Source organism: Metopolophium dirhodum, chromosome 1 (assembly GCF_019925205.1).
Source record: "Metopolophium dirhodum isolate CAU chromosome 1, ASM1992520v1, whole genome shotgun sequence".
NCBI lineage: Eukaryota > Metazoa > Arthropoda > Insecta > Hemiptera > Aphididae > Metopolophium > Metopolophium dirhodum.
Genome location: NC_083560.1, coordinates 46743999 through 46769003, shown reverse-complemented (window position 1 = coordinate 46769003; position 25005 = coordinate 46743999). Strand labels below are relative to the sequence as shown.

Sequence of the window (25005 nt, the reverse complement as noted above, 5' to 3'; positions counted from 1 at the left end):
ATCGTTAAAATTTACCAGGTATACCTCTCGTTCAGTGTTGGTTTTGTCGAATAAAATTAGTTGTTGTCCTACCTGTAGGTCCGCCGTGCTTGATTTAATATATACAGGTAGACCTGGAGTACGGAGGTATTATGGTGATTTAAAACAACGAAAAAATCTACATAATAATTCCAAACAACAAATAACATAATATCTACACACAGATATTTATAAAAATGATAGGTGACGCATGGAAACGGTTGGGACGTTGTCATGGCCGCAGATAATATTATATAGATTGATACCATTAAGTATAATAATATTATAATATTATAGTTGATAAAGAATGGACAGGACCAGTAGGATAACCTGTTCACGATCTGGTATGTCATACACTCATCCTTATTATTATAAAGCTTGTGAAACACTGTGATATTATAGGCTGTAGTGTAAAAGCGTTACCTGGAATTTTAAATTGGGGAAGAAGTGTACTTATAATTTATAAAATCTAAATGAAAAGCTGTCAGTTGGTAACTGCGCCACCAGAGAACAACTGTACCGATTTGGCTAATTTTTTTTAAATGTTCGTAATAGTTCAAATGATGTTTTAATGGAAAGAAAAATTGTAAAAGTATCCGTAAAATTGGAAATTTTGGGAAAAACTGAAAGACCTTTTTCCATGGGATTTTTGTATACATTTTGTTGTGGTTTATAAATGATTTCTATTGGCTACAGATTATAATATGGTTAAACGTTAAACGTTAAATTTAAACTCAAACTTTGTTCAATTCGTTATTTAATAATCGGTGTATGGTGTTCAAAATTTATCTTAGCTTTTTTGTTGCCCGGAATAAAAATTCTGATTCGCAGCATTATATTATTAGGTAGGCAATTTACCTTCGGTAGATCGCGGACGCCGTGCTGTTAGTACGTAAGTGTATGATTTGACTCTAAAGTATCAAAGTTATACTAAGTTTGTCGTTTTTACTTAATACCACCTACGGTGGATAAATCTAGTCAATTAATACAAAATTCTCATCTAACCTAACCGTACTAAAATCCGATGAATAAAAAAACCAAATTTAACCCTTTCTAAATTAGCCTATTTTCTTCCTAGAGGTCTAATCTACACACAAACATTCATCTATATATATATTGACAAAAAAATAATAATACAAATCAACAAACATGCCTGATTAACCAATAGCAAGCAATATATAATACACTATTATTATTTTAATCTGCAATAATAAACTAAATTTTTGTTTTATTATTTAGTTTATTTTTTTCTGGACAAATGGCGCCACTGTTGTATTTTGACATCTAGATTTTCTACTTTTCCTAAAATTTTCATTCATATAAACCTTCTTTGTGGTATACTTTTTGGTTTCAAAAAAAATGAAGAAGATCTGATAAGTAGTTCCAGAGTTTTACCCTGTACAAAGATTTTTATTTCACATTTATATAGTTATAGATAAATGGTTGGCACTGGTTACAATATAATTGTTATTATTATTGGCTATAACTATAACCAATAATTTGGATATTTTTTACACATGTGGATGTGATAATCTTTAATCTATATATAATATAATCAAACGTGTCCTGAATGGCTCACTGACTGTATAAGTGGAAATTTTAATATAATTTGAAGGTGGCATATTTTCAGAAAAAATGTATCGTAATATATACATTCTACGTTACGAATTTCGTATTACATTGTTAAAAGAATAATATATTGATATATTATTATATAAAAATATTAATAGCAATAATAAAATCTACCAAAACTTTAATAATAACGAAAATAAATGCATCATAGCTGTGTGCCTGTGTTATCTAGGTATAGCTTTTAGTTTGTGGTTTAATCGCAATTAAGGTCTGTGTAATTTAATAATAATTGCTTACATGTTGTGAACATTCTATTTTTTAAACTTTTTATATAAAGATAATATTGTTAAACATTAAATTATGATATTTTTTAACAACATTTCAACAGTGTTGTGCTTTTGTTTTATGTTCACAAAAAGACGTTCATAGAAGAATTGGTACAAATAATTCTTCACTTTTGACAACATGTCCTAATGTAGAAATATTATTTAAAAAAAATTATTATTATCTTCGTCAAATGCACAGGGGAGCCAGGGGAGGTAATTTTCTGTATTAAAAAAATAAAAAAATTGTCTGCTTTAGTTGATAAAAAAGATATCATCACTATTCATATAAATACAGAAGACGATATTTCACGACAAATCTATTGGTCGGACGTTATACATAAATTTGCAGTTTTGTAATCGAGGAAAAGTTGAATAAAAATATATTTAAATTTTTATAATTTTTAATTAATTATGTACCTATATAATATATTTTAAATATTGTACTTAAAAAAAAAATTAATTGTAAATTAATTGTATAGGCAGTTACTTTTAGATTCTGAGCGAAGCGATGAATGTATCAATTTTATAACAATGTGTGTGTTTTTTTTTATTTTTTTTTAAATTTTTTTATTTTTGTGTTTGTCATCACTTTTTAGGACAGTAAAAATGCTTGGATTTTCTTCAACAGTAACTTTTCTGATAGGAAAGTGAATCTAGTTGGTACTTTGGGGGGTAAAAAGTAAAAATTAAGGAAAAACGGGAATATAAATCTAATATATAAAATTCTCGTGTCACAATGTTAGTTACCATACTCCTTCCTCCGAAACAGCTTGATCGATTTTTATGAAATTTTATATGCATATTCAGTGGTCTGAGAATCGGCTACTATCTATTTTTCATACACCTAAGTGATAAGGGTTGTTCAGAAAAAAATAATATTTTATATTAAAATAAAAATAGTGTATGTTAATCGGGCATGTTTGTTGATTTGTATTATTATTTTTTGTCAATACATATGTTAAATGAATTTAAAAAAGGATTAAATTTGTTTTTTTTTTTATTCGTCGGATTTTAGTACGGTTAGGTTAGGTTAGAATTTTGTATTAATTGACTAGATTAATCCACCGTAGGTGGAATTACGTAAAAACGACAAACTTAGTATAACTTTGATACTTTAGAGTTAAATCATACACTTACGTACTAACAGCACGGGGTTATTTTTATTCCGGGCAACAGAAAAGTTAATATAAACCTAGAACATTATACACCGAATATTAAATAACGCATTGAACAAAGTTTGAGTCATATACAGTTTGTATATTTAACGGGTAACGAAGTGCACGGGATCAGCTAGTATAAATATAAATATCAATAAAATTGTATTTGTTGTGTAAAAAAGCGTGAAAATTGAATGCAAGGCTCCTGATGTATTGTTACAGTTTTCCAGTAGTTTTTAAAAGCACCGTGAAAAACAAAAGAAAAATTAAGGAAAAATTGGAATTTTTACGCAAAATCTGTTTTTGAAAACATCGATTTTGGTTTTTGGTGTAACTCTAAAACATAAGAACATATATACATGAAATTTTCACTGGTTGTTTATATTTGCATTTTCTATACACGATAAAATTTTAAAAATATTTTGATTTGTTTTGAACTGTTTAGAAACATTTTCAGTTTCCAATTTTATTAGTATTTTTTTCTATGGATGTCAATAAAACTTTATTTGTTGGGTAAAAAAGCTTGAAAATTTAATACAAAGCTCCTACTATATTGTTACTATGATATTTGAAAAATATTAAAAATCATTGTCACAGTTTTTATTTATAAGCATTTAAAGTTCAAATCTTGACAAAATACGGAGAAATCACAAAAATTAGCATATTATTTTGAGTTGAGAATTCATAAAAATTTAAGATTTGAAAATGTAATACAAGATTATCCATAAGTTTGTCTACCTTTATCAAAAAAAAAAGTCTACAAGAAAGTCAAATTAAATTTTTATGAGCGTTTGAAATTCATATTTTTACAACATTTGATATTCACTCGATATCTCATGTAACGATATTCTTATTTTGTTGTAATTAAAAAACGTATGACTGTAGATACGTGAAAATTTCACTGAATGTTTGTATTAGCATTTTCTATACACGATAAATTTTGAAAATAATTTGACTCTTTTTGAGCTGTTTACGGACATTGTCAGTTTTCAATTTTTTTATTTTTTTTTTTCTATAAATATCAATAAAATTTTATTTGTTGGGTGAAAAAGCGTAAAAATTTAATATAAGGCTCCTGATATATCGTTCTAGTAGCAGTTGAAAAATATTAAAAATACATAGGCACAATTTTTTTTTATAAGCATTTAAAGTTAAAATTTTGACAAAATTTATCAAATTTATAATTTAATAATTATTTTGTAGTTAAAAATGTATAAAATGTTCAACTTTTATAGCTAAGGATTGAAAATTTAAAACAAGGCTCCACGTGAATAGGTTATATATAAATTACTTTATTCATATTAATATCATCAAAATTTAACACTATCCATTACAGTGACCCACTTGTAAACTACTGTACATAATATATAATAAAATTCGCATACATAAAACTCTATAAGATATTATAAAATGGTTTTAACTATATTGTTAACAAAATGTTATAGATACCTACCTGTACTTTTATCCGTTCTTTTTTTAAGGATCTCACGAATAACTTGACCCTCTCAATCGTATGATACAATAACTGTATAAACCCTAATGTTTTATGATTGGCTTAGAGTGAAATTAATTCGTTTATCCGCAATATAATGTATTGATGACGCTATTGAATAACTCACAGCAATTATTGTCAACATCAAACAATTATCTACTAGCATCATCGGTTACACGACAGAGAATTGCTGACATTTCATTTATGAGACCACATTTTACTATTTCTGGAACTAAATTCTTTTCACATTCCTTTGGCCCACGATCAAAATATTTTTGTCACAGTATGCTGTCCAAAAATGAGATAGGTCCCATTTATAATATCCTTTCATAAACCTAAAATTAAGTAACTAAAGAATATTATTTATGTTTTATTAATATTAAATTACATTGCAAACAATGTAGCATTTTAACATGTTGAAATTATTGAATGTAAGCAAATAAATAAATAAAAAGGTACCTTCAGTCTGTTCATAAAAAGACTGATTCAAATTTGTTCGATATTGTAGGATTTTCACACAGCGGTACAGAATCTAATAATATTTCTTGTAATAAATTTTCGAATCTAACATAGATTTGAGGTTTTTTGGTAAGTGCCGTTAATTTTGCCCAAAATTTCTAAGTATATGATTCCTGCTTTCTACTTTTTTTCATAAAGCATTTATGAACTTCCGGATTTTTCTAAATATTTTTGGCTCTTTCACAAACAACACCGATAACGATATCGGTACAATATCCATTATGGATACCCACAAATAAATTTGTCCGAAAAAAAATAATTGTTTCCTACAATAATATAATATTTTTTAAAACGTGTAAGAATTGAAATAGGAAGTAAAACATACCAATTTAAACTACAATTTTTTTTTATAAATTAATAATGACAGTTTATTATTAGAGAACAGGCTTTTATTCCTGGTGTCTATGTAAACCATTATAACTATATTAAAATAATTTTACTTGCCTTGAAACAGTTGCTCTTTTGCCTGTTTCGTATTTTGAAATAATAACACCGATTTTCTGTCAATTATTTCCTCTGTTTATTTCTATAGAAGTTTTTATTTATTTACAATATGGCGGTGAGTACACTAGCACAACAACCAGGCCTCTTCTTCTGGTCTTCGAGCGTTGTTTTGTTGTAATTGGATTGAAGAAACTGCGTTGAGAAGAAGGTTGAAGTAATTGTGTTTAATTTCATTTGCATTGCTTTGACTGTTTTGCACTGTTTCAAGCACTTAGTTTCTGCCAGTGAGAATGAGTTTGAGGAATTAATTATTTTTGGATTGTGCTCCTAGGTTTAGGAATGTGAGTCAGAAGTCAATAGGACGATTGATGAAATTTTGGGAGGTTGCTTTTCTTCTGCTGATGTCGGAGATGTGATTGTGTGGAGATGGATGATTTGATTTTTGACGGAGTTAGTAAGTTGGTTAATGTGGTCCTAGATAGGATGTAGGATGTTGGTAGAGTAACGGATGGCTTTGTTGTTGACGAACTATGGCTGACCGGAAATTTGACGGAGAGATGTTGATTGAAGCCATTCGAGATATCAATGTTTTTGAGTTTGGACTGAAGGGAAGTGGCAATAGATCTGTGTGAAAACATATCACTGTAGTTTTGTGCGGGTTCACCGTGATATGCAAGTCGTGGTACCATTTTTCGGTGATGTTGAGCTAGAGAAAAAATGGTTTGGTGGCAGCGTCGTTAGAAGTGCTGGTAGCATAAAAAAAAGTGTTGTCAGTGAAAAGTTCCGTACGGAATTTAGGGTGAGCTGAAATGTCGTTGACGTATTCAAAACAGATGCGGAGCAAGCCACGAGTATTGAGGTATGCCTACGAGTATTTTGCGAGGGGATCGTATTTTTTCCTCATGTCATCATATTTTTGGCATTCAGTAATAATATGTTTTACTGTGAGGTCCACTCCACACATTTCGCATATGGGGGGAATGGGGGATCATTTTTTTCCATAAGATGCCTATGTGTGATGAAAGTGTGGCCTATTCTTAGACGATTTAATATGGTTTCCTCTTTTCTGTTAAGTCCGGGGTTTTTCCATGTCTGTATGTTGTTTTTTATTTGGTTTAACTTTGTATGCTGGTTTATCCATTGTATGAGCCATTTTTGGTTTAGGACTTGTTTGATTTGTTTTTTTTTTGTCTTCATATGTGTATATATTGAGTAGTGGGGTGTCTGGGGAGGAGACAGCTTTTGACGCTTCTAGGTCTGCTTTTTCGTTGCCTTGTATGCCGCAGTGTCCAGGAGCCCACATATAGCATATATCCATCCCCATACTACTTGCTTCATATGTTTTTTCTTGTATTAGTTTGGATATGTCAGATGGATGTGTTGTGTTTTGGATTCCTGTGATGCTGCTGAGTGAATCACTGATTACGAGGTAGTTTTTAGGTGTTGTATCTTTATTTTGTAGTATGTGCAAGGTCGCATTATATATTGCCAGTGCTTCAGCTGTGTAGATTGAGCATTCGGGGGGTAATTTGTAAGTTGTGATTGTCTTTTCTGCTACTATTGCAATCCCTACGCTGTCTCTTGTTTTAGATGCATCAGTGTAAATATGTTTTCTATCAGGGTATTTTTGTATTATTTCTTGGAAAAGATTTTTGTAGATATTAGGAGTTGTGTTGTTTTTTTTATATTCTGTTATTTCGATGTTTGTATTGATTTGCATTAGCCAAGGAGGTATGGTTTGTGGTTCGCTTGGTACTATTTGTTTTATATTTATTTGTAGGTTTTCTGCTTCTTTGATTGTGTTGTCGATGTATTTGATTGCTGGGTTGTTCTCATTTTTTAATGTTCGGGATGCATAGAGTATATTGTTTTGTGTTCTCCTTATGTCGGGGGGTGGTTCATTTGCAATGTTTCTTAGACTCGCTATTGGGCTGGATTTGAAGGCTCCAATTGCTAGTCTTGTGCCAGTATTTAGAGGCACATCAATCATTTTTAGGTGTTTAGGATTGGCTGTCCTGAATATTATTGAGCTGTAATCAGTTTTAGACCGGATTAGTGCTCTGTAGATTTTTTAATAGTGTAGAAGTTTCACCACCCCATGATGTATGTGAGATAATTTTTATTATGTTGAGTTTTTTTGTGATGGAGTTTTTTACATATTTTAAATGTGGGATCCAGTTTAATTTGGTATCAAAAATTACTCCCAAAATTTTTATTTTATTTTGGTTTGGTATAATGTTGTTATCTATTTTTATCTGGAGTTTACCTTGTTTTCTTTTTTTTGTGAATATGATGCTTTGTGATTTTTGGCTGGAGATGTTGAAGCCCGTTTTATTTAACCATTTTGTTATGTTATTTGCGCTATTTTGTAGTAATTGTTGTACTGTATTTAGGTTGCTGCTTCTGCAAAGTATGTTTAGGTCGTCTGCGAATAGATTTGCATTTACAGGAGTTTCTATTGTTTTATTGATATTTATTAGAAAAAAAAACTAAAAACATTGAAAACTGACAATATCCGTAAACAGCTCAAAAAGAGTTAAAATATTTTCAAAATTTTATGGTGTATAGAAAATGCTAATATAAACATTCAGTGAAATTTTCAAGTATCTACAGTTATTCGTTTTTTAATTACAATAAAATAAGAAAATTGTTACATAAGAAATCGAGTGTATATCAAATGTTGTAAAAATATAAATTTCAGACGCTCATAAAAATTTAATTTAAGTTTCTTGTAGACATTTTTTTTTTTTTGATAAAGGTAGACAAACTTATGAGTAATCTTATATTACATTTTCAAATTTTAGATTTAAAAAGAAAAATTTTTATGAATTCTCAACTCAAAATAATTTGCTAATTTTCGTGATTTTTCCGTATTTTGTCAAAATTTGAACTTTAAATGCTTATACAAAAAAACTGTGATTAAGGATTTTTAATTTTTTTCATCTGCCTTTGAAACAATAACTTTTGAGCCTTCTATTAAATTTTCAAGCTTTTTTACTCAACAGATAAAATTTTATTGATATTTATAGAAAAAAAAACTAAAAAAAATGGAAATTGACAATGTCCGTAAACAGCTCAAAATAAGTCAAAATATTTGGAAAATGTTATGGTGTGTAGGAAATGCAATTATAAACATTCAGTCAAAATTGTATGTCCCTACGGTCATTTGTTTTGGAGTTCACCAAAAACCAAAATCGATTTTCTCGAAAACAGATTTTGCGTAAAAATTCCCGTTTTTCCTTAATTTTTCTTTTGTTTTTCACGTCGCTTTTGAAAATTACTGGGAAATTTTTGTAAAAAAATAATATAATTTTTAATGATATTATTTTGTCAAGTGGTACGTCATGAAAATGTTCAACCTTTGTAGGTGGTACGTGAATATAAGAAGGTTGAAGACCGTTACCTAATATATTATAATATTGTGTATTTGTAAATTATCTAAGGTACAAATTTCCCGATTTTGATTACAATTGATACCAGCGAACTTGATAAGAAAAAAAAAATAATGCTTATGCCAACCTACAAAAGTTAGAAAAAATCCCAATTCCAAGGTGAACAGCGAATAAATCAAAAATAAAAAAATCTGTTTCATATGATTGAAAAAATGTATAGCTAAAAATTTTGCCTCCTATAAAATAAATCCCTGTTTAGTTAGCTTTTAATCGGTCAAGTTAGGTTTTTATCATTTAATGATCATAAATCATAATATAATATTCATATTTTAAATTTTAATTTTAATACTTTTAACTTTATACTTTATACCAGTACTTTAATCTCTATTCTATGCTTTATACTTTATTATTTAAAATTTTGGAGTTAAGTGCAGCTTTAATATTACTGAAAGTATACTTACTGTGCTATAAGTAATACATTTAATATATAATAATATGATAAATGTGCCAAACAAACCTAACCATATTTATTGGAAAGGTATGAATGTATGATGCCTATATTTATTCTCAGATTTAAATACTACTTTGGATATTATTGTAGTACATTTTTAGTGGATATTCATAAAATTAATTTAATTTGATTATTTTTAACTTAACAATTCCATAATTCATATTGGCGCAAGAAACTAATCTATTTATTTATATAATATTTAGAAACAAAAATAAAAATTCATATTTGTTGTTACTTATTAGTTATTACTTATATGTTTATAGTTTTTTAAATACTTTGTAAACATAATTATTTTTTGAGACAAGTATTTCAGTAGGTAATAGGTATATTCAATGATTATTACTAACACTTCTGTTTTTATTGAAGATAAACTAAACTTGTAATAGGTATTATGTAACTAAATGGCAGATCGCTACCTGCAATAGGCAGTTTCTTCACATTTTTATTAAATCTTCATTCTAATTATATTTATGTACCTACATATTCTTACTGTATTAAATAGTATACATATGACATATCATACTTTTTCTAGTTAGTCGTAAAATTTACAAAATTATTTTTATATTGTTTTATTAAATATATGATTATATGATTATATTCAATTTTATTTCTGTTTCAGTCTGGATTGCAGTACAAAATCGACAGTATTATTTCAACAAGATATTTTTCTTTACATTATTAAAATGATTTAAATGACAATGAATGTTTTTGATTTTGGTTTTTTTTTTGTACTAAAAAAATAAAATAAGTACTTTAAATTTAATTTTATTCCTAACCTTTCAAATTATTCATAGTTTTTTAGTTATTTAAGGTTTAATTTTGTTGTGTGACAATCTCTTGTTTTTAAAATGTATTAACTGTATCAATCTATTCAGTATTTATAATTTGTTGGTATATTTAGAAAAAATAAATTAAAATTTAATTAATACAATTTGCAATAATTAGTTGTTATAACATAAAGAAAGATTAGTGTATAAAATATTTAACCCTATAATTTTCGATTCCTTTTATTGGATTTAAACATGTACTCCAGATTCACACTTCCACGTTTGGTGACTATCAACAGACCATACAGACTACTTTATTCACTCAAATAAATACACAATTAATATAATAATACTACATAGGGATTTTCCAGTACATAATAAAATGGGTATTATTTTCTCCTTATAAAGATAATGCTGTATTATATACAATATATTAAGGGACAATGTATATAAGTACCTATATTATGTGAGCAAACATAAATTTACTGCCACTTTTTCAGTAATATTTGTGTATGTAAGAAATATGGACAATGGCTGTCCCCTATTAATTCATTTGTTGCTGTTAACTTCATTCCAACACCATGATGAGTAAATATATATTTATATAATTATGATATTTTGACAAATTACAATAATATACTACCTATGACATATTTATTATTTATCGAACTTAATATATTAATTTTTTATATTAAAAAATATTATTGACTTTTGCTACCCTTCAATGTTATACCTGTAGCTAAATGCATGTCTGCATTCTCCTTTTGCATCATCCTTGATGTACCTGTTATATGCATAGACCTATAAGCTAAGTTAGTTTATAGGTGTATGGTTTAAAGTATAGATGAATTTAAATTTGAATGAAATGATGAATTAATAATTGTTAAAATGTAAGTTAAGTCTCTAGGTAGCAAAATTATTTTTGGAGTTGCAACTAAATAGTAAATAATTAAAATCAATTTCAAACAAGTTAAACATATTATTTATTATTTTTTGGCAGTTTATCCCAAAATTTTGGAAAAACTATTGAGAATTTCGGAAAATGACCTCTAGAGAACCTAGCCAACCTTAAATAAGCTCAAATTATTCAATCGAAGATTCAATATTTATAAATGCACTGCCTTAGTAGGTACTTTGAAACTTGAAAGTTGAAATTACTTTTCGAATTGTTATCTAGTGACGTGCATTTTATTTTCCTTGTACTGTTACCTAGGTAGTAACTTAAAACATTTACTACATTTTTCGTAATCTTAGTACTATACTTGATAAAATACAATTGAGAATAATTTATATATCACTGATTCAATGAATTATTAATTATGGTATTGAGAGTTGGGGGTTTGCTTATGATTTTCACTTAACATAACTAAAAGTAACTATAAATTAATTAATTTAATTTCTATTAAAGTTACTAAACTGCGCAAGTATTCTGATATTATGTGTATAATTTTGAAAAGCTATTTAAAAAATGTTTATTATTACTTGTATCTAAACATAATAATATTGTAATAATATGTAACCATAATGTTAATACTAGATTAAGAAAAATGTAAATATAAACATCATTTAAAATATGCCTAGATGTTGTAAATCTTTTGGTATCGAAAACTCGTTAAATAGGATGTACTGCTATTATTAAAGAAAGGACTTATATTGAATATAAATATAATAAGAAATTGAAAAACATATTAAAAAATTTAAATCCTTCAATAAAAGTCCTATCTTTATGAAACCTTCAAGGTTCGAAGCAGAAGCGTCCCTAGACCAGTTTCCAGTTTAACTCAATTATTAATGTTGTGATCAAAATTTGAATTTTCAAAAAAAAAAAAATGGCGGGAAATTTTGTTTTGCCAATTTCTCAAACCTAAATACGAGACACGGCTTTTTTTAGAACAGAAATTTGATCTAGAGGTGTCACTGCATTGAACCTCGAAGATTTCAAGACGATACGATCAATATTGAAGTTTTTAGGTTTTCTTGATATATTACGATTTTGAAAAACCAAATCCATCAAAAAAAGTACTATCTTTAAGAAACTTTCGAGGATTGAAGCAAAAGCGTACCCAGATCATTTCCCAGCTGGTAAAAAATTTTTAACTCAATTATTAAAGAGGTAAATTACGTGTTCAAAATTTGAATTATTCAAAAAAGAAATTGGCGGGAAATTTTTTTTTGTAAACTTTTCAAACTTAGGGTCAATACGCGAATTTTTTGAGAATAGAAATTTAATCTCGTGGTTGACTGCTTCAATCCTTGTAGGTTTCATAACGATAGGACTTATATTGAATGATTTAGGTTTTCAATAAAATACGAATTTCAAAAACCTATCTAAAAACCGAAATCCTTCAATAAAAGTCCTATCTTAATGAAACCTTCGAGGATCGAAGCAGAAGCGTGCGCAAATCATTTGTTATCTGGTAAAAGTTTTTTTAACTCAAATATTAGGGGGTAAAAAACGTGATCAAAATATTGAATTATTCAAAAAAAAAAATTGGCGGGAAATTTTCTTTTGTCAATTTTCCAACCTTCGGGTCGACACGCGACTTTTTCAAGAACAGAAATTGGATCTAGATGGGTCACTGCATTGAACCTCGAAGATTTCAAGACGATACGATCAATATTGTAGTTTTTAGGTTTTCTCGATATATTACGAAGCAGAAACGTCCCTAGATCTGTTAAAAGTTTATTAACTCAATTATTAAGGGGGTAAATATTGTGATCAAAATTCGTATTTTTTTAAAAAGAAAATTAGCGGGAAATGTTGTTTTGCTAATTTCTCAAACTTAAATACGAGATGTTGCTTTTTCGAGAACAGAAATTTGATCTAGAGGTATCACTGCATTGAACCTCGAAGATTTCAAAACGATACAACTCATATTAAAGGAGCTAATATTTCAAAATGTACATCCAATTTTGTGTTGTTACTTGTTAGCTCAAATATTATATTAGAGTTAATTGACCTATGATTTTATAGGTTTTAATATTTTATTCTTATATGCCTATCAATTTACATTAATAAATAATGAGCTACACGCCTACTAAAATAAGTGTGAAAAAAAAGTTCAAAATAATAATTGCTTTAAACGTCATACAGACGTATACCGGAAACGTCTGGTTATAGGAATAATCACATATTGTGTTTTTCAACTTTTTGCTATTCCGATTACGGGCGAAATAATGGTCGTACGTACTTCAACCATAGAGCCTTTTTGAATCCTCGTATACCAAAAAACCAGAATCTCGAGTTTCATAATGATCAAACGAAAACCCAAAAACCAAAATACACGTAACTACGTAATTTTTTAAATACAAAATCACTTGAAAAATCATAACTCCCGAACCAAAAGTCGGATAACCTCTATCTCGGTATCCATCAATACGGCGCAAAGTCTTCTATAACGTCCGACTACAAAAACGGCTCGCCGCGCCCAAAATCTAAGTGTTCGTACTGGAAACCCCGAAAAACGCAAATTTTAAATTTCCGAAGCCCCAAAAGACGGAGAAAAACAGCTCCTATAGTCTCGACACATGACGCCGAATTTGATCACCGACCTCCAAACTATACAAATCTTGAGTTTCAGAAACGCCGTACAAAAACTAAATCTTTTCCAAAATACACCTGGGGGGGGGGGGGGGGGGGGTGACTCCAGGATTACGTTTTAGAAGGGCCTAACCGAAACGTTTGTGAACTTAAAAGTATAATATTATCTTATGTGAACGTCATCTACAACTTATAGATTTATTGAACTTTAAAAACTATTACATATTTATACGTTAGTTCGCATTCGGTAATTACGACAGTAACATACAACTTTCTATGTCAGTAGATTTCCTAGAAGTAGTTACCTATTCATATAATCACATCGATAATAAATCTATTTAAGAGTGTTAAACATGAACAATTGTTTATATAATTGATGAACTCAATCATCAAAGTTTATGACGTATTATACGTCTCGAAAATGATTATAACTAAATGTATTTTGTTATAATACTGTAATATGACATGTCTTGAAATTTACTAACGCTGGACAATAGGTATAAACGTATAGTGAATTAGTAAATGACAGATATATAATATATAATATTAGCCATTAGGTATGAACTCTATTCAGAACTATTGTGGTCATCTGTTTGTGGATGAAATTAATCCCACATAGGAGAACGAGAAATGATGAAATCTAAAGTTTGTCGATGGAGAATTTTACGGAGATTCCATTTAATTGGTCGGTGTAACGAATTTTCCAGTTGTTAAATAGATAGCTTACAAAAACCATAAAAAAAACCAAAAAACCATACAAAATTTGCTTTATCAAATAATCATAGATTTTAAATTATGATAATGAATTGTTAACATGTGTAACCATTGTTCAGGTTGTAGATGGTTAACACTTCAAATGTCAGCAAACAATAATTGAGATTATGTTCAATTCAAATGTAAATGATAATTATTCGTTAATATTTTGACAATTCTTATTTAATTAATTAATTATTTAATTTTTTTGCCTTTTATACTTTTTACCTTTTTTTATCTTTTTTTATCTTTTGTACAATTTGTTTATTATTTACTATTGTGTGCACTGTGCAGTATACAAATTACAAATTTAAACAGTTCACCTTAAATTTTCGTAAGTCGTACATACATTTTGGCTACTAATCTGCTTGCCTATTCTTTAAACTTTATGTTATACAACTGTGTATTATTTCTAGGTAAAATGTATCTACAAAGAATTAAAACCATTGCAAATCCAAGTTAAACTTAATATGCCATTTACAAGTTACAACAATCACATTCAAACCTTCATTACTCAAATCTTGTAAGTTATGTATAGTATTAAAATTCCTATAATATAATACTTATTGGTTGTGATACATCTGAAACAACTTAACAGATACATTAAAACGATAATTATTTATCTTACAAAGTTGCAGTCAGATGTGGATTTAATATCTTAGATTTTGTAATTGTTTAGGGCCGTTATCATAACTGATGTTTAAGAATAAGTATTGCTTAAGCTATACCTACTTATGACTCAAACGAGATTCATACACGAGACTTTGGCCTTAGAAAAGAAATAGTGTTACTTAAACTAAGGATCGTCGAGACCTACATCAAGCATTGCTTTTAGTGACTATCACAATTTTTTTAGTTTTTAAATTACCAAAATTTACTTAAGCAATTCTTATTCTTAAGTATTGACTATAGTCCTTAGAGTTAAATTTTATAGCAATGGTTAATGATGATGGAGTTACTAATTATTCATAATATTAAAAAGTTTACATGTTTACCTATATTGTTATTTTTTATTTTTCTCCTTAAGGCATAGATAATAATAAATAATACAAGTATACACTATAGGTTCACAACTATAACACAAGGATGTTTGCTATATTATTATATTGGAATAAACTATGTGTTGGGACTATGAATAATGTTGATTGGTTACTATTTTATTACATTGATTTTTTATATGATATTGTGCCATTAAATGAATACAATTTTCAAAATAATTTAATTAATATAGTTGTTTTTTTTTTTCAATTTTAGTAAGCAAGATACAGTAACTGGTGTATGCATGTACCCAAGCCATTTAGGAGATTATTCTGTTTGGAAAAACTTCTTCTGAAAAAACGGTTTCCACTAACAGTTCCACTTGGCGGTTTACGAGTAATGACCAAAATAGGCATCTAGCTTCAACTTCTATGTTCACCCTTGAAAAAACGTCATTAAGCTATATCACATAGAGTTGTAAATACCGTTTCCGGATATATGCTGGTGTATATATTTATTTATAATAATACTGTGTTATTCTGTAATCCGTGTCAAGTGCCATACTGTGCCACTGTGGTTAAGGCACAACTAAATAAATTGGGTGCTATAAGTAGAGATTTAAATTCTGCCTTATTAATATTAATACTTTAATAATAATTAATAACATTAAAACGTTGCACCTACCTATAATCAAGAACAAGGCCTTAATATTATATATTAAGTATATAAAAAATGAAAAATAGATTATAATAGAATGTATTTGGATTCTAGATGTCTCGTTCACAAAAATCCACACTACTTCTGACACTTGATATACAAAAACTTCCTATTTTATAAAACTATATTACAAATTACAAAATCTAATAAATAGATATTACAAATAAAATATTGAAAAAACAAACAAACAATTTTGTATTTTTTGAAGTTTATATCTTTACTGTAATTGAATTCTACTTTAGAGGATTGAAATTTTTCTTATTAATAGATTCAATAAAATAAAATAAGAAACGGTTAAAATGTAATTTAAGAAACAAATTTACATTTTCAATGTGCTAAAATAAAATTTCCCTGGTTAGTTGATTGAATTTATGTTTAAATATTTACCCGACTAAAAGATTAAATATCATATCACATCACTGTCCAGCCAGTTTCCAACTATATTACTCTACTGATAAATACCTCACCTTTGATTACTAAACATGGTTTGTTGGTTTAAAATAAATAAAAAATTAAACTAAATAGATACTTGGTGAGTAGATCATTGAGGCTAATATTAATTATTATTACTTTTTACTTAACTCCATATAAGATGTAGATGATTTTTATTTACTGTCTTTTTAATGTGTCACAAAACTAACTAATTTTATATTGTTTAAAGTCAAATGTGATGTATAAAAACCAAAAAATAGAAATAGCGACTTCTTGTATACTGGATATTTATTATTTACATTCTTATAATAAACTATTTTGTATAATTATGATAAGAAACAACTTGCATTAGACTAATGATTCAATTAAATGAACTTGTCAGTGGTGGTCACGAACAAATAAATTATAATTATTATGATCAAATGATTCACTGTACTGTCTGAACCAGTACATTTATTTGAAAAAAACGAATCAGTTAATTAAAGACAACTTATCTCATCACTACAGTATTCAACAGTGTATTCTTCACTTCATACTTCTTAAGTTATATTTGTCTATTTAATGTATATTTGAATGTATTTTTATTTGTTTCTATTTATTGATAAACTTTGACGAAAAATATACATATTATATTTATATTTTAAATTTCAGCTATATATTTTTTTTAATACATTATAAAATCTTAGTTTTATAATTTATACATTACTGATGTTTGTATCTTATGTAGCTATGTACCTTATACATAAAATATATTTAGAATTTAGGCAAGTAAATGCAATTTTTAAGTCTTATACTGTTTATATATTATAATGAATTTACAATTGATACTAATATGTATGCATAGGCGCAAATATAGTTTGGGATTTGGGGTGGCTAACGCCTTACTTTGATAATATTGAATAAGATTAAAACAAAATTTAGGAAATGTTTGAGGAGCTTATGTATGTATGTATGTAAGTTTTTGAAACTGCATTTAAAACAAATAACTGTTGTGAAACATACAATTAATAGCATTACACCATATTATTCAACATATATCGCATCATATTGTTATTGGAAATGTGAATCACTCAATTGTGTATTATTTTATCAATGGTTAATTAAGAATAATCAAAATTATTATGAATTCTGTTACAATGATTCACTAGATGTGTCATGAACAAACTATTTTAAGTTTTTGAGCATTCAAGTTTTAAATGTTTGTAACTTTGGCGGGTAGTGGATAGCTTTATGTTGGAAATGCTGGTTAGGTAAAAATAAAAATATTTTTATGCGGGAAATTTATGTTTCTAAGGTTGGCATAACCGATCTCCCGAAATTTGATTTTGATGATATCTCGCTGTTATCAAAATCGGGAAATCTTCCTAGCCAGCATCGTGGGATTGTGGTCGGGAACCGCCATTGACGGATGTGGTAGTTCCCGCGTGAAAGTAGGCTATACTGCACAAATTTTTTCATACTTCTGGGCATGCATGAAAAACAAAAACAATAAATACGTAATTATTATGACATATATCATGATTCATGTATATTTCTTACAATTTTCAATTGAATTAAACGAATCATGAATAAACTTGAATCAGGTATTACTAAAAACTATTCTCGTTTTTGATTTCAATGTTTTTGTTATATTGACTTATTATAATAATACATCCATAGACCATATAAACTAATTGACAGCGGCATTCCACTCCACCATGCCATCAATGCACGGGAATCGTATAAGAGAAAGAAAGAAGAAAGAACGAAGAGAGAAAAGAGAGAAAGAACATAATCAAAGACACTGTATTTCCCCCGCGTTCTCTTTTACTCTACATCGTACCCCTGACCTTTCTCTCTCTCTCTCTAAGCGACGTCCATTAGTTTATAGATCTATGATTACATCACTGTAACGCGGTTTTCTGTCACCGCGCCACCCACTCAAGCCGGTCAGGCATGGTCCATCTATAATTATAAGGTCTACGGGAACCACAGATTTTCTATACTACACATTAGAGAGCCTCTTAGAGGCTCTCTACTACACTATATAGAAATCTGTGGTGGGAACATGCCTCGTGGTATCAGTTTAACCATGAACTAAGATAATATACAAAATAATATATTTATATCTTAGTTCGTGGCTAAACTGTACCCATAACATGATAATGTAATTATTATGTACCACGGACTAAGATATGCGTGCTATGTACAGACAAATTATTAATTAGAAATTAAAAAGGTAGCCTAAATGCGGATTACGTAATAATTAAAACTATTATTTTTTAGATATATGGAAATACAATTTTACATCTTTAAATTGTAAAGTACCTTTTAGCCATTTGTAATGATTTGTTTACTTGTCGGTTAACGGCTGTGCTATTTAGGTAAGTTAAATACATGATACAATTAATATGTATAAGCGTTATTACCAAGGTGGGTTGATATCAATTCACCTTGGTTGTTACATTATACATTGTGCCATTGTCTTCGTATTCCGCGTAAACCGCGAGGATAATCCGTAATATATATATACCACAATATACCAAATAGTTTAAAATGTCCATCTACTCCACAGTGAGGTGGTCAATAGTTATTTAAATTTGGTTATTAATAATTAACGACTAGTCAAATCGTTTTACTTAAACAGTATTGTTTAATTTGGTGAATAACAAGAAAATTCTGATCACGGACAACACGGTTAGGTAGGTAGGTGTACTCGGAATACGACGACAGAATAATAGGGCCTTAGGTAGGTACCAGTGCTTACAATTTTTTTTTTTACTATCTAATAAAATGATATTGTTTAAATTAAATATTACCTACATCAAATATTTATTTATTGTGAGCAAACCGTAATTGGTCTAAGACCTTTGGATACAATTGCATAGTATATTATAACAAAAAAGAATATAATATTGATAATATACTTATATAATACAGTTCAGTTTAATTTAATAATATTATTTAAAAATATGAACAAAGTGCTAACATTGGCAATGGACTAATATATGCCCACTGCGCTTAATAGATGCAACATAATATAGTTTGTAGTTGATAGTGAAGTGAAAATGGAACACATTATCAATATCTGAGTATCTGACAGACCAGTTATGAACATTAAAATGTATTACAGGAGTTTTCTAGTGTAGGGGAAACGGTTTTTCCAGATAACAGATTAGATACCAATTTAAGCAGGGATTTGGAATTGGGCGCATGTCTGCGTTCACCCAAGGATTCTAATCCGAGTCATGCAGTTACTGGATTAAAGACATGTGTGTGAGAGAAAGTAGTGAAGATCCTAAAAACCTAATAAACAGTCATTAAACACATTTAATTTAGATTGATTATTCAATTATATTAGGATCCCATATAACACTACCATTATCCAAAGTATTATTAAGTATGAACCAATGAAAGGTGGAGTTCTTTTAGGAAAATGCTTTCTTTTGTTTTTCAAAGAAAGCCTGTTCTCATAACAAACTACACTTTTGTTTTTATATTTTAATATAAATATTTATAATAATATGTTGAATAATTTATTTTTGTTCACAGATCTAAAAGTGTTTATAAGTTTTAATAATTATTTCAATCATGAAAATATTTCCAAAGGTCATTGTGAAAAACCACATAATACAAAGTGTTTTGGTAATATCTTTAATTTCTGTAACAACTTGGATGACGAAAATTCTAAGGAAAAAAACCAAAAGAAGACAGAACGACAGTACCCAACAATATGTCAATGATAAAATAAGTTCAATTCCATTGATAGTTATAACTGGCTGTGACACAGGTCTTGGATATTCAATTGTTATGAGATATTTAAAAGGCATTCATGATAATAAAAATCAAAAGGATAGTAAAATATATAATTTTCTATTTTTCAATAACAAAGCACTCATAGTCCCAAGTAGAATTGCAATAGTTGCATTTTGTTTGAACCCTAATGGACCAGGTGCTAAAAGCTTAATTCAATTATCGCTTAAAAACAACAACATTCAATTGTTTGTTAGACAGTTGGATTTAACTGATTCTGAATCCATTAAAACTGGTGTGACTTTTATTACTGATCTACTTCAACAAAACATTGATCAATTTGGCACTCACAATGAAACAGGTCGTTTAAAATTTGGTTTGTATAAAATACAAAATGGTTAATTAAATATTGTCTATTACAATGTATTATTAAACTAATTGAAAAATCAAATCAACTTTAGAACTACATGCTTTGGTCAACAATGCAGCCTGTATGGTGATGGCAGAATATGAATGGCAAACTTTGAAAATGATGGAACAGCAATTTCAAGTTAATGTTTTGGGTCCAATTATGTTAACTGCAAAATTATTGCCAACATTTCGCAAAAATAAAAGTAAGCTTTTATAAAACAATTATTTTGTTTACACCTTTATTTTATATTTTTTAAACCATGCTTATTTTTATTTTATAACTAATAACATTATAAAAAATACAGGTCGTGTAATAAATATAATTAGTCACTGTGCTTCTTTCCCACTTCCCGGAATATCTGTTTATGCAGCTACAAAAGCTGCCTTGGGTGCATGGACAATTGGATCAAGAGTTGAACTTGAAAATCAAGGCATAAAAATGATCGCATTTTCACCAGGTAACAATATGATTATAGACCATAATAATGAACAAAAGTTAATACAGTAACCATGTAACTTATAGGAGAGTTTTATCGTCATTCTTCCATTATGAATGGTGAACGAAGGAGCATTGATTATAAAGATATGTGCGATAATATGAATAAAGATCAATTAGCTCATTATGGTGCTTACATGGATGCCTATCAAAATTACTTGAGTACTATTGATGCATTCATTGATCCTCCAGAAATCACCATTCCAAGCACTAATAAAATATATTGTCAAATGGATAATGCACTATGGGCAATTCAACCTAAAACTGAGTATAATTTACCTAAATCTTGGAGGTATAAAATCTATTTTGCTCTAGCTTGGACACTATCATCATTAGGCTTACATTATTATAAAGATAAGGTTGTGCGTCGATTTGTGGCTACACCACAATACCATGATAATATTGCAAGTTAAGTTGAAAACGGTTAAGAAAAACCGTGCGTAGACTTGTGGCTGGGGGGGGGGAAGCCATAGGCGCAACTAGAGGCTAAACACTGGGGGTGCTAAAATTATGCAGAGGAAAAAGACTCGTAGAGGCTACACCCCCACGCCGCAAAATTTAATACTTCAATTTTATAATTACTATAACCATTCCTAAATGCAAATTCCAGAATTAATTTTAATTTTTAATTCTTAAATAATATCAAAATTACTGCTAACTGAAGAATATATTATCTGTGACAGCAACGATATAATGTTTGATGTCACACACCTAATATTTTATATAACTATAATCATCATAAACAATTTTTGTTTCTACTAAAAATGTCAAATAAAAAAACAACAAAGAAAACTCTTTAGTTTCTGAGCAAAGCAATGAATGTATTAATTTTACAATGATTTTTTTTTTTTTTGTCTGTGTAAAGTGTAAACAATAAGTAGTCAAAATAATACTTTTTTTCATTAACTTCAGTGTCTTGTTCGAAGAGATAGTGAATTTAGTTGGTGCATTGGGATGGTCAAAATTTAAAATTCATAGTTGTTTTCAAAAGCACCAGAAAAAACAAAGAAAAATTGTTATGTACTATAGGTACTATATCAAATAAAATATACAAACACTACACACACATAATGTATACAGAATATATTATATAACTAATAAAACACATATATTATTTATTTCAATAACAATAACAAGGCCATGAACGTTTTTGCATTTGCAACTTTTTTTTACTGTTCTTATTTATTGCTAAGAACAATTTAAATGCATTTCATATAAACACAAATTTTTAAGGGCAATTTTTTAATTAGAATTTTGTTAAATGTATACATTTATTATACAATTTTAATTATTTTGTAACGTAATTTTACTTTGGATTTTTACTTATTGGTTCCAAATGAAACAACTTGTAATCCAATTCAATGTGTTTAAGGTACTTAGAGTAGTTTAGATTGTTAATATACAACAAATATGTAAAATATATATTTTTTTTTTTTTTTTTAATTAAATATTATATACGAATAAAGAAAATAAATGTGAAATTTTTTTCTATTAAATACTTGTTTGAACTATACTGTAAACTGTTAAGTAAAAAAAAATGATAATAATTAATTAATAATATTTTTAACGGAACTTTGTTATTTTTTAGTGCAATTTTCGGTATTTTTTAGTGCAATACTGCAATCAATTTTACTAGTTTTTTCTAATCAATATCCGTGACCTAAATTAATAGAAAATTGCACATATGAATATAATATATAAAAAATATATCACTATAAACAGATATTACTTCTATTACTATAAATGTATTTAAGTATTTCACATACGACACAAAAATATAAATAAATACGATTTATAATAGATTTAGATTTTATTGAACTTATAAAAAGTTTTTTGAACACAGTTTAAGTAGGCAACTATTTTAAAGAAAAATAGTGTTCGAAAGCATTCTAGAGTAATAGCTAAGTGTTCATGTTTCAAATAAATGTATTTATTGAAGATTAAATATTAAATGATTTTACATTTAGTTTTAAAAATTAACCTTTTGTTTATATTGGTTTTATGTGGAATATGTATCAGATATAATTTGAATGTAATTTTTCTGTGGATAATAAACTGACTGATAAAGAAAACCTCACAAATCACAATACAATGTTATGTTTTATTTGCTGTTAATTTTTAAAATAATTCTTTAGATAATACCTATACAATGACAATGAAAGTTATAACTAGTAATTCAATCACAAACATGAAACAATACATTAATATTTTTAGTACATATAGGTACCAAATTACATTAGCTGTCATAGAATATAAGTTGTTAATATTGAAACTTTAAGATGCTTTCAGCGAAAGTAATTAGCATTTAGTGGACTATCCACTATTTTTTTTTCTAGGGCCACAAAAATAAAATGTATAGCGTAGTGCATAGAGACACCTATGTACCTATATAATTTCTTAAAATTATATATATAAGTACATGACTAAACAATTGGGTTATTATATGGTTATTAACAGGAGGGAGTTCAACCCCCCTATCCACAATTTGAAAAATCCAAACGTTAAATAAATAATAATAAATATTTTTGATTGTTTTCTATCTCTAGCCCACGCGCAACATAGACAAAACACATTCACACAAAATCAATTATTTATATTTTTGAGAAATCTTGGAGTAAAATCATGCATTACAAAAATTATAGACAATAATATTTTTGAGGATATAAGAGAAAACATTTTTATCGTCATTTATAAAGAGCAAAAAAGTGGGTAAGTGGATGTCACTCTGCTGTACAATAGGTCTTGTTACAAGTGGGTCACTGTGATGGATGGTGTTAAATTCGAATTAAATTATATTATATCATGGTATACGAAAAACGATTCTAATCCGAGACGATTTGTCAGCCAAGGATATTTTTTATTATTATTATTATTAATAACACGGTAGACGGTAATTTGAATTAATATTATTTGTATAATAATATATTAATATACTTTAGAAGTTTCAAGCAACCACGAATAATAATTTTAAAATACAATAACTAAAATCGTTCTTCTTTGTTTAAATATCTAATTTTGTTCAACTTCCAACATAAAATAACTATAAAAAAAAATATTAAAATTTTTTTTGGTTACAGAATAACCTACTTATGTGGAACCTTGTTTTAAATTTTCAATTCTTAGCTATAAAAGTTGAATGTTTTATAAATGTTAAACTACAAAATAATTTTTAAGTTTTGTCAAAATTCGAATTTTAAATGCTTATAAAAAAAAAATATGTGCCAATGTATTTTTAATATTTTTTAATTCATTTTTGACCAAACATATAACATTTCATTGACAATTATAGAAAAAAAATTTTAAATTATAAATGTCCTTTAAACAGCTCAAAACGAGTCAATATATTTTGAAAATCTTATATCAAGTATAGGAATTGATAAAATATACATATTATGGTGTAAATTTCAAGAATCTATACAGTTATTCGTTTTTGAATTACAACAAAATAAGAAAATCGCTACATGATAAATCAAATGAATATCCAATCTTACAAATCAAATCTTAGATTTATAAATAAAAATAATTTGTAAATTTTTGTAATTTTTACGTATTTTGTCAAAATTTGAATTATAAATGTTTATATAAAAAAAAAATGTGTCCGTATTTTTAATGTTTTTCAACTGCTATTGCAACATTATATACCTATATTACAATATTACCTAAATGCCTATTGTATTAAAATTTCAAGCATTTTTCAACAAATAAATTACATTTATAGAAAAAAATTATAAACTGAAAATACAGCTC

General features: G+C 27.8%; 1 protein-coding gene across 1 annotated transcript; it reads left to right on the top strand.

Moving 5' to 3' along the window:
• The first annotated feature begins 20189 nt into the window (after positions 1–20189).
• On the top strand, positions 20190–22733 carry LOC132936309 (retinol dehydrogenase 5-like). Its single transcript, XM_061003007.1, has 4 exons — positions 20190–20727; positions 20813–20965; positions 21068–21220; positions 21286–22733. Exons 1-4 carry the CDS (start codon positions 20190–20192, stop codon positions 21669–21671), a joined length of 1230 nt encoding a protein of 409 aa, XP_060858990.1. The 3' UTR covers positions 21672–22733.
• The last annotated feature ends 2272 nt before the right edge of the window (positions 22734–25005 follow it).

Coding starts and splice junctions, on each gene's coding strand:
- LOC132936309 (XM_061003007.1), top strand. CDS start 20,190: ATGAAAATATTTCCAAAGGTCATTGTGAAAAACCACATAATACAAAGT. Junction 20,728..20,812: donor AACAGGTCGTTTAAAATTTG/GTTTGTATAAAA, acceptor AATCAACTTTAG/AACTACATGCTTTGGTCAAC. Junction 21,221..21,285: donor AATGATCGCATTTTCACCAG/GTAACAATATGA, acceptor TGTAACTTATAG/GAGAGTTTTATCGTCATTCT.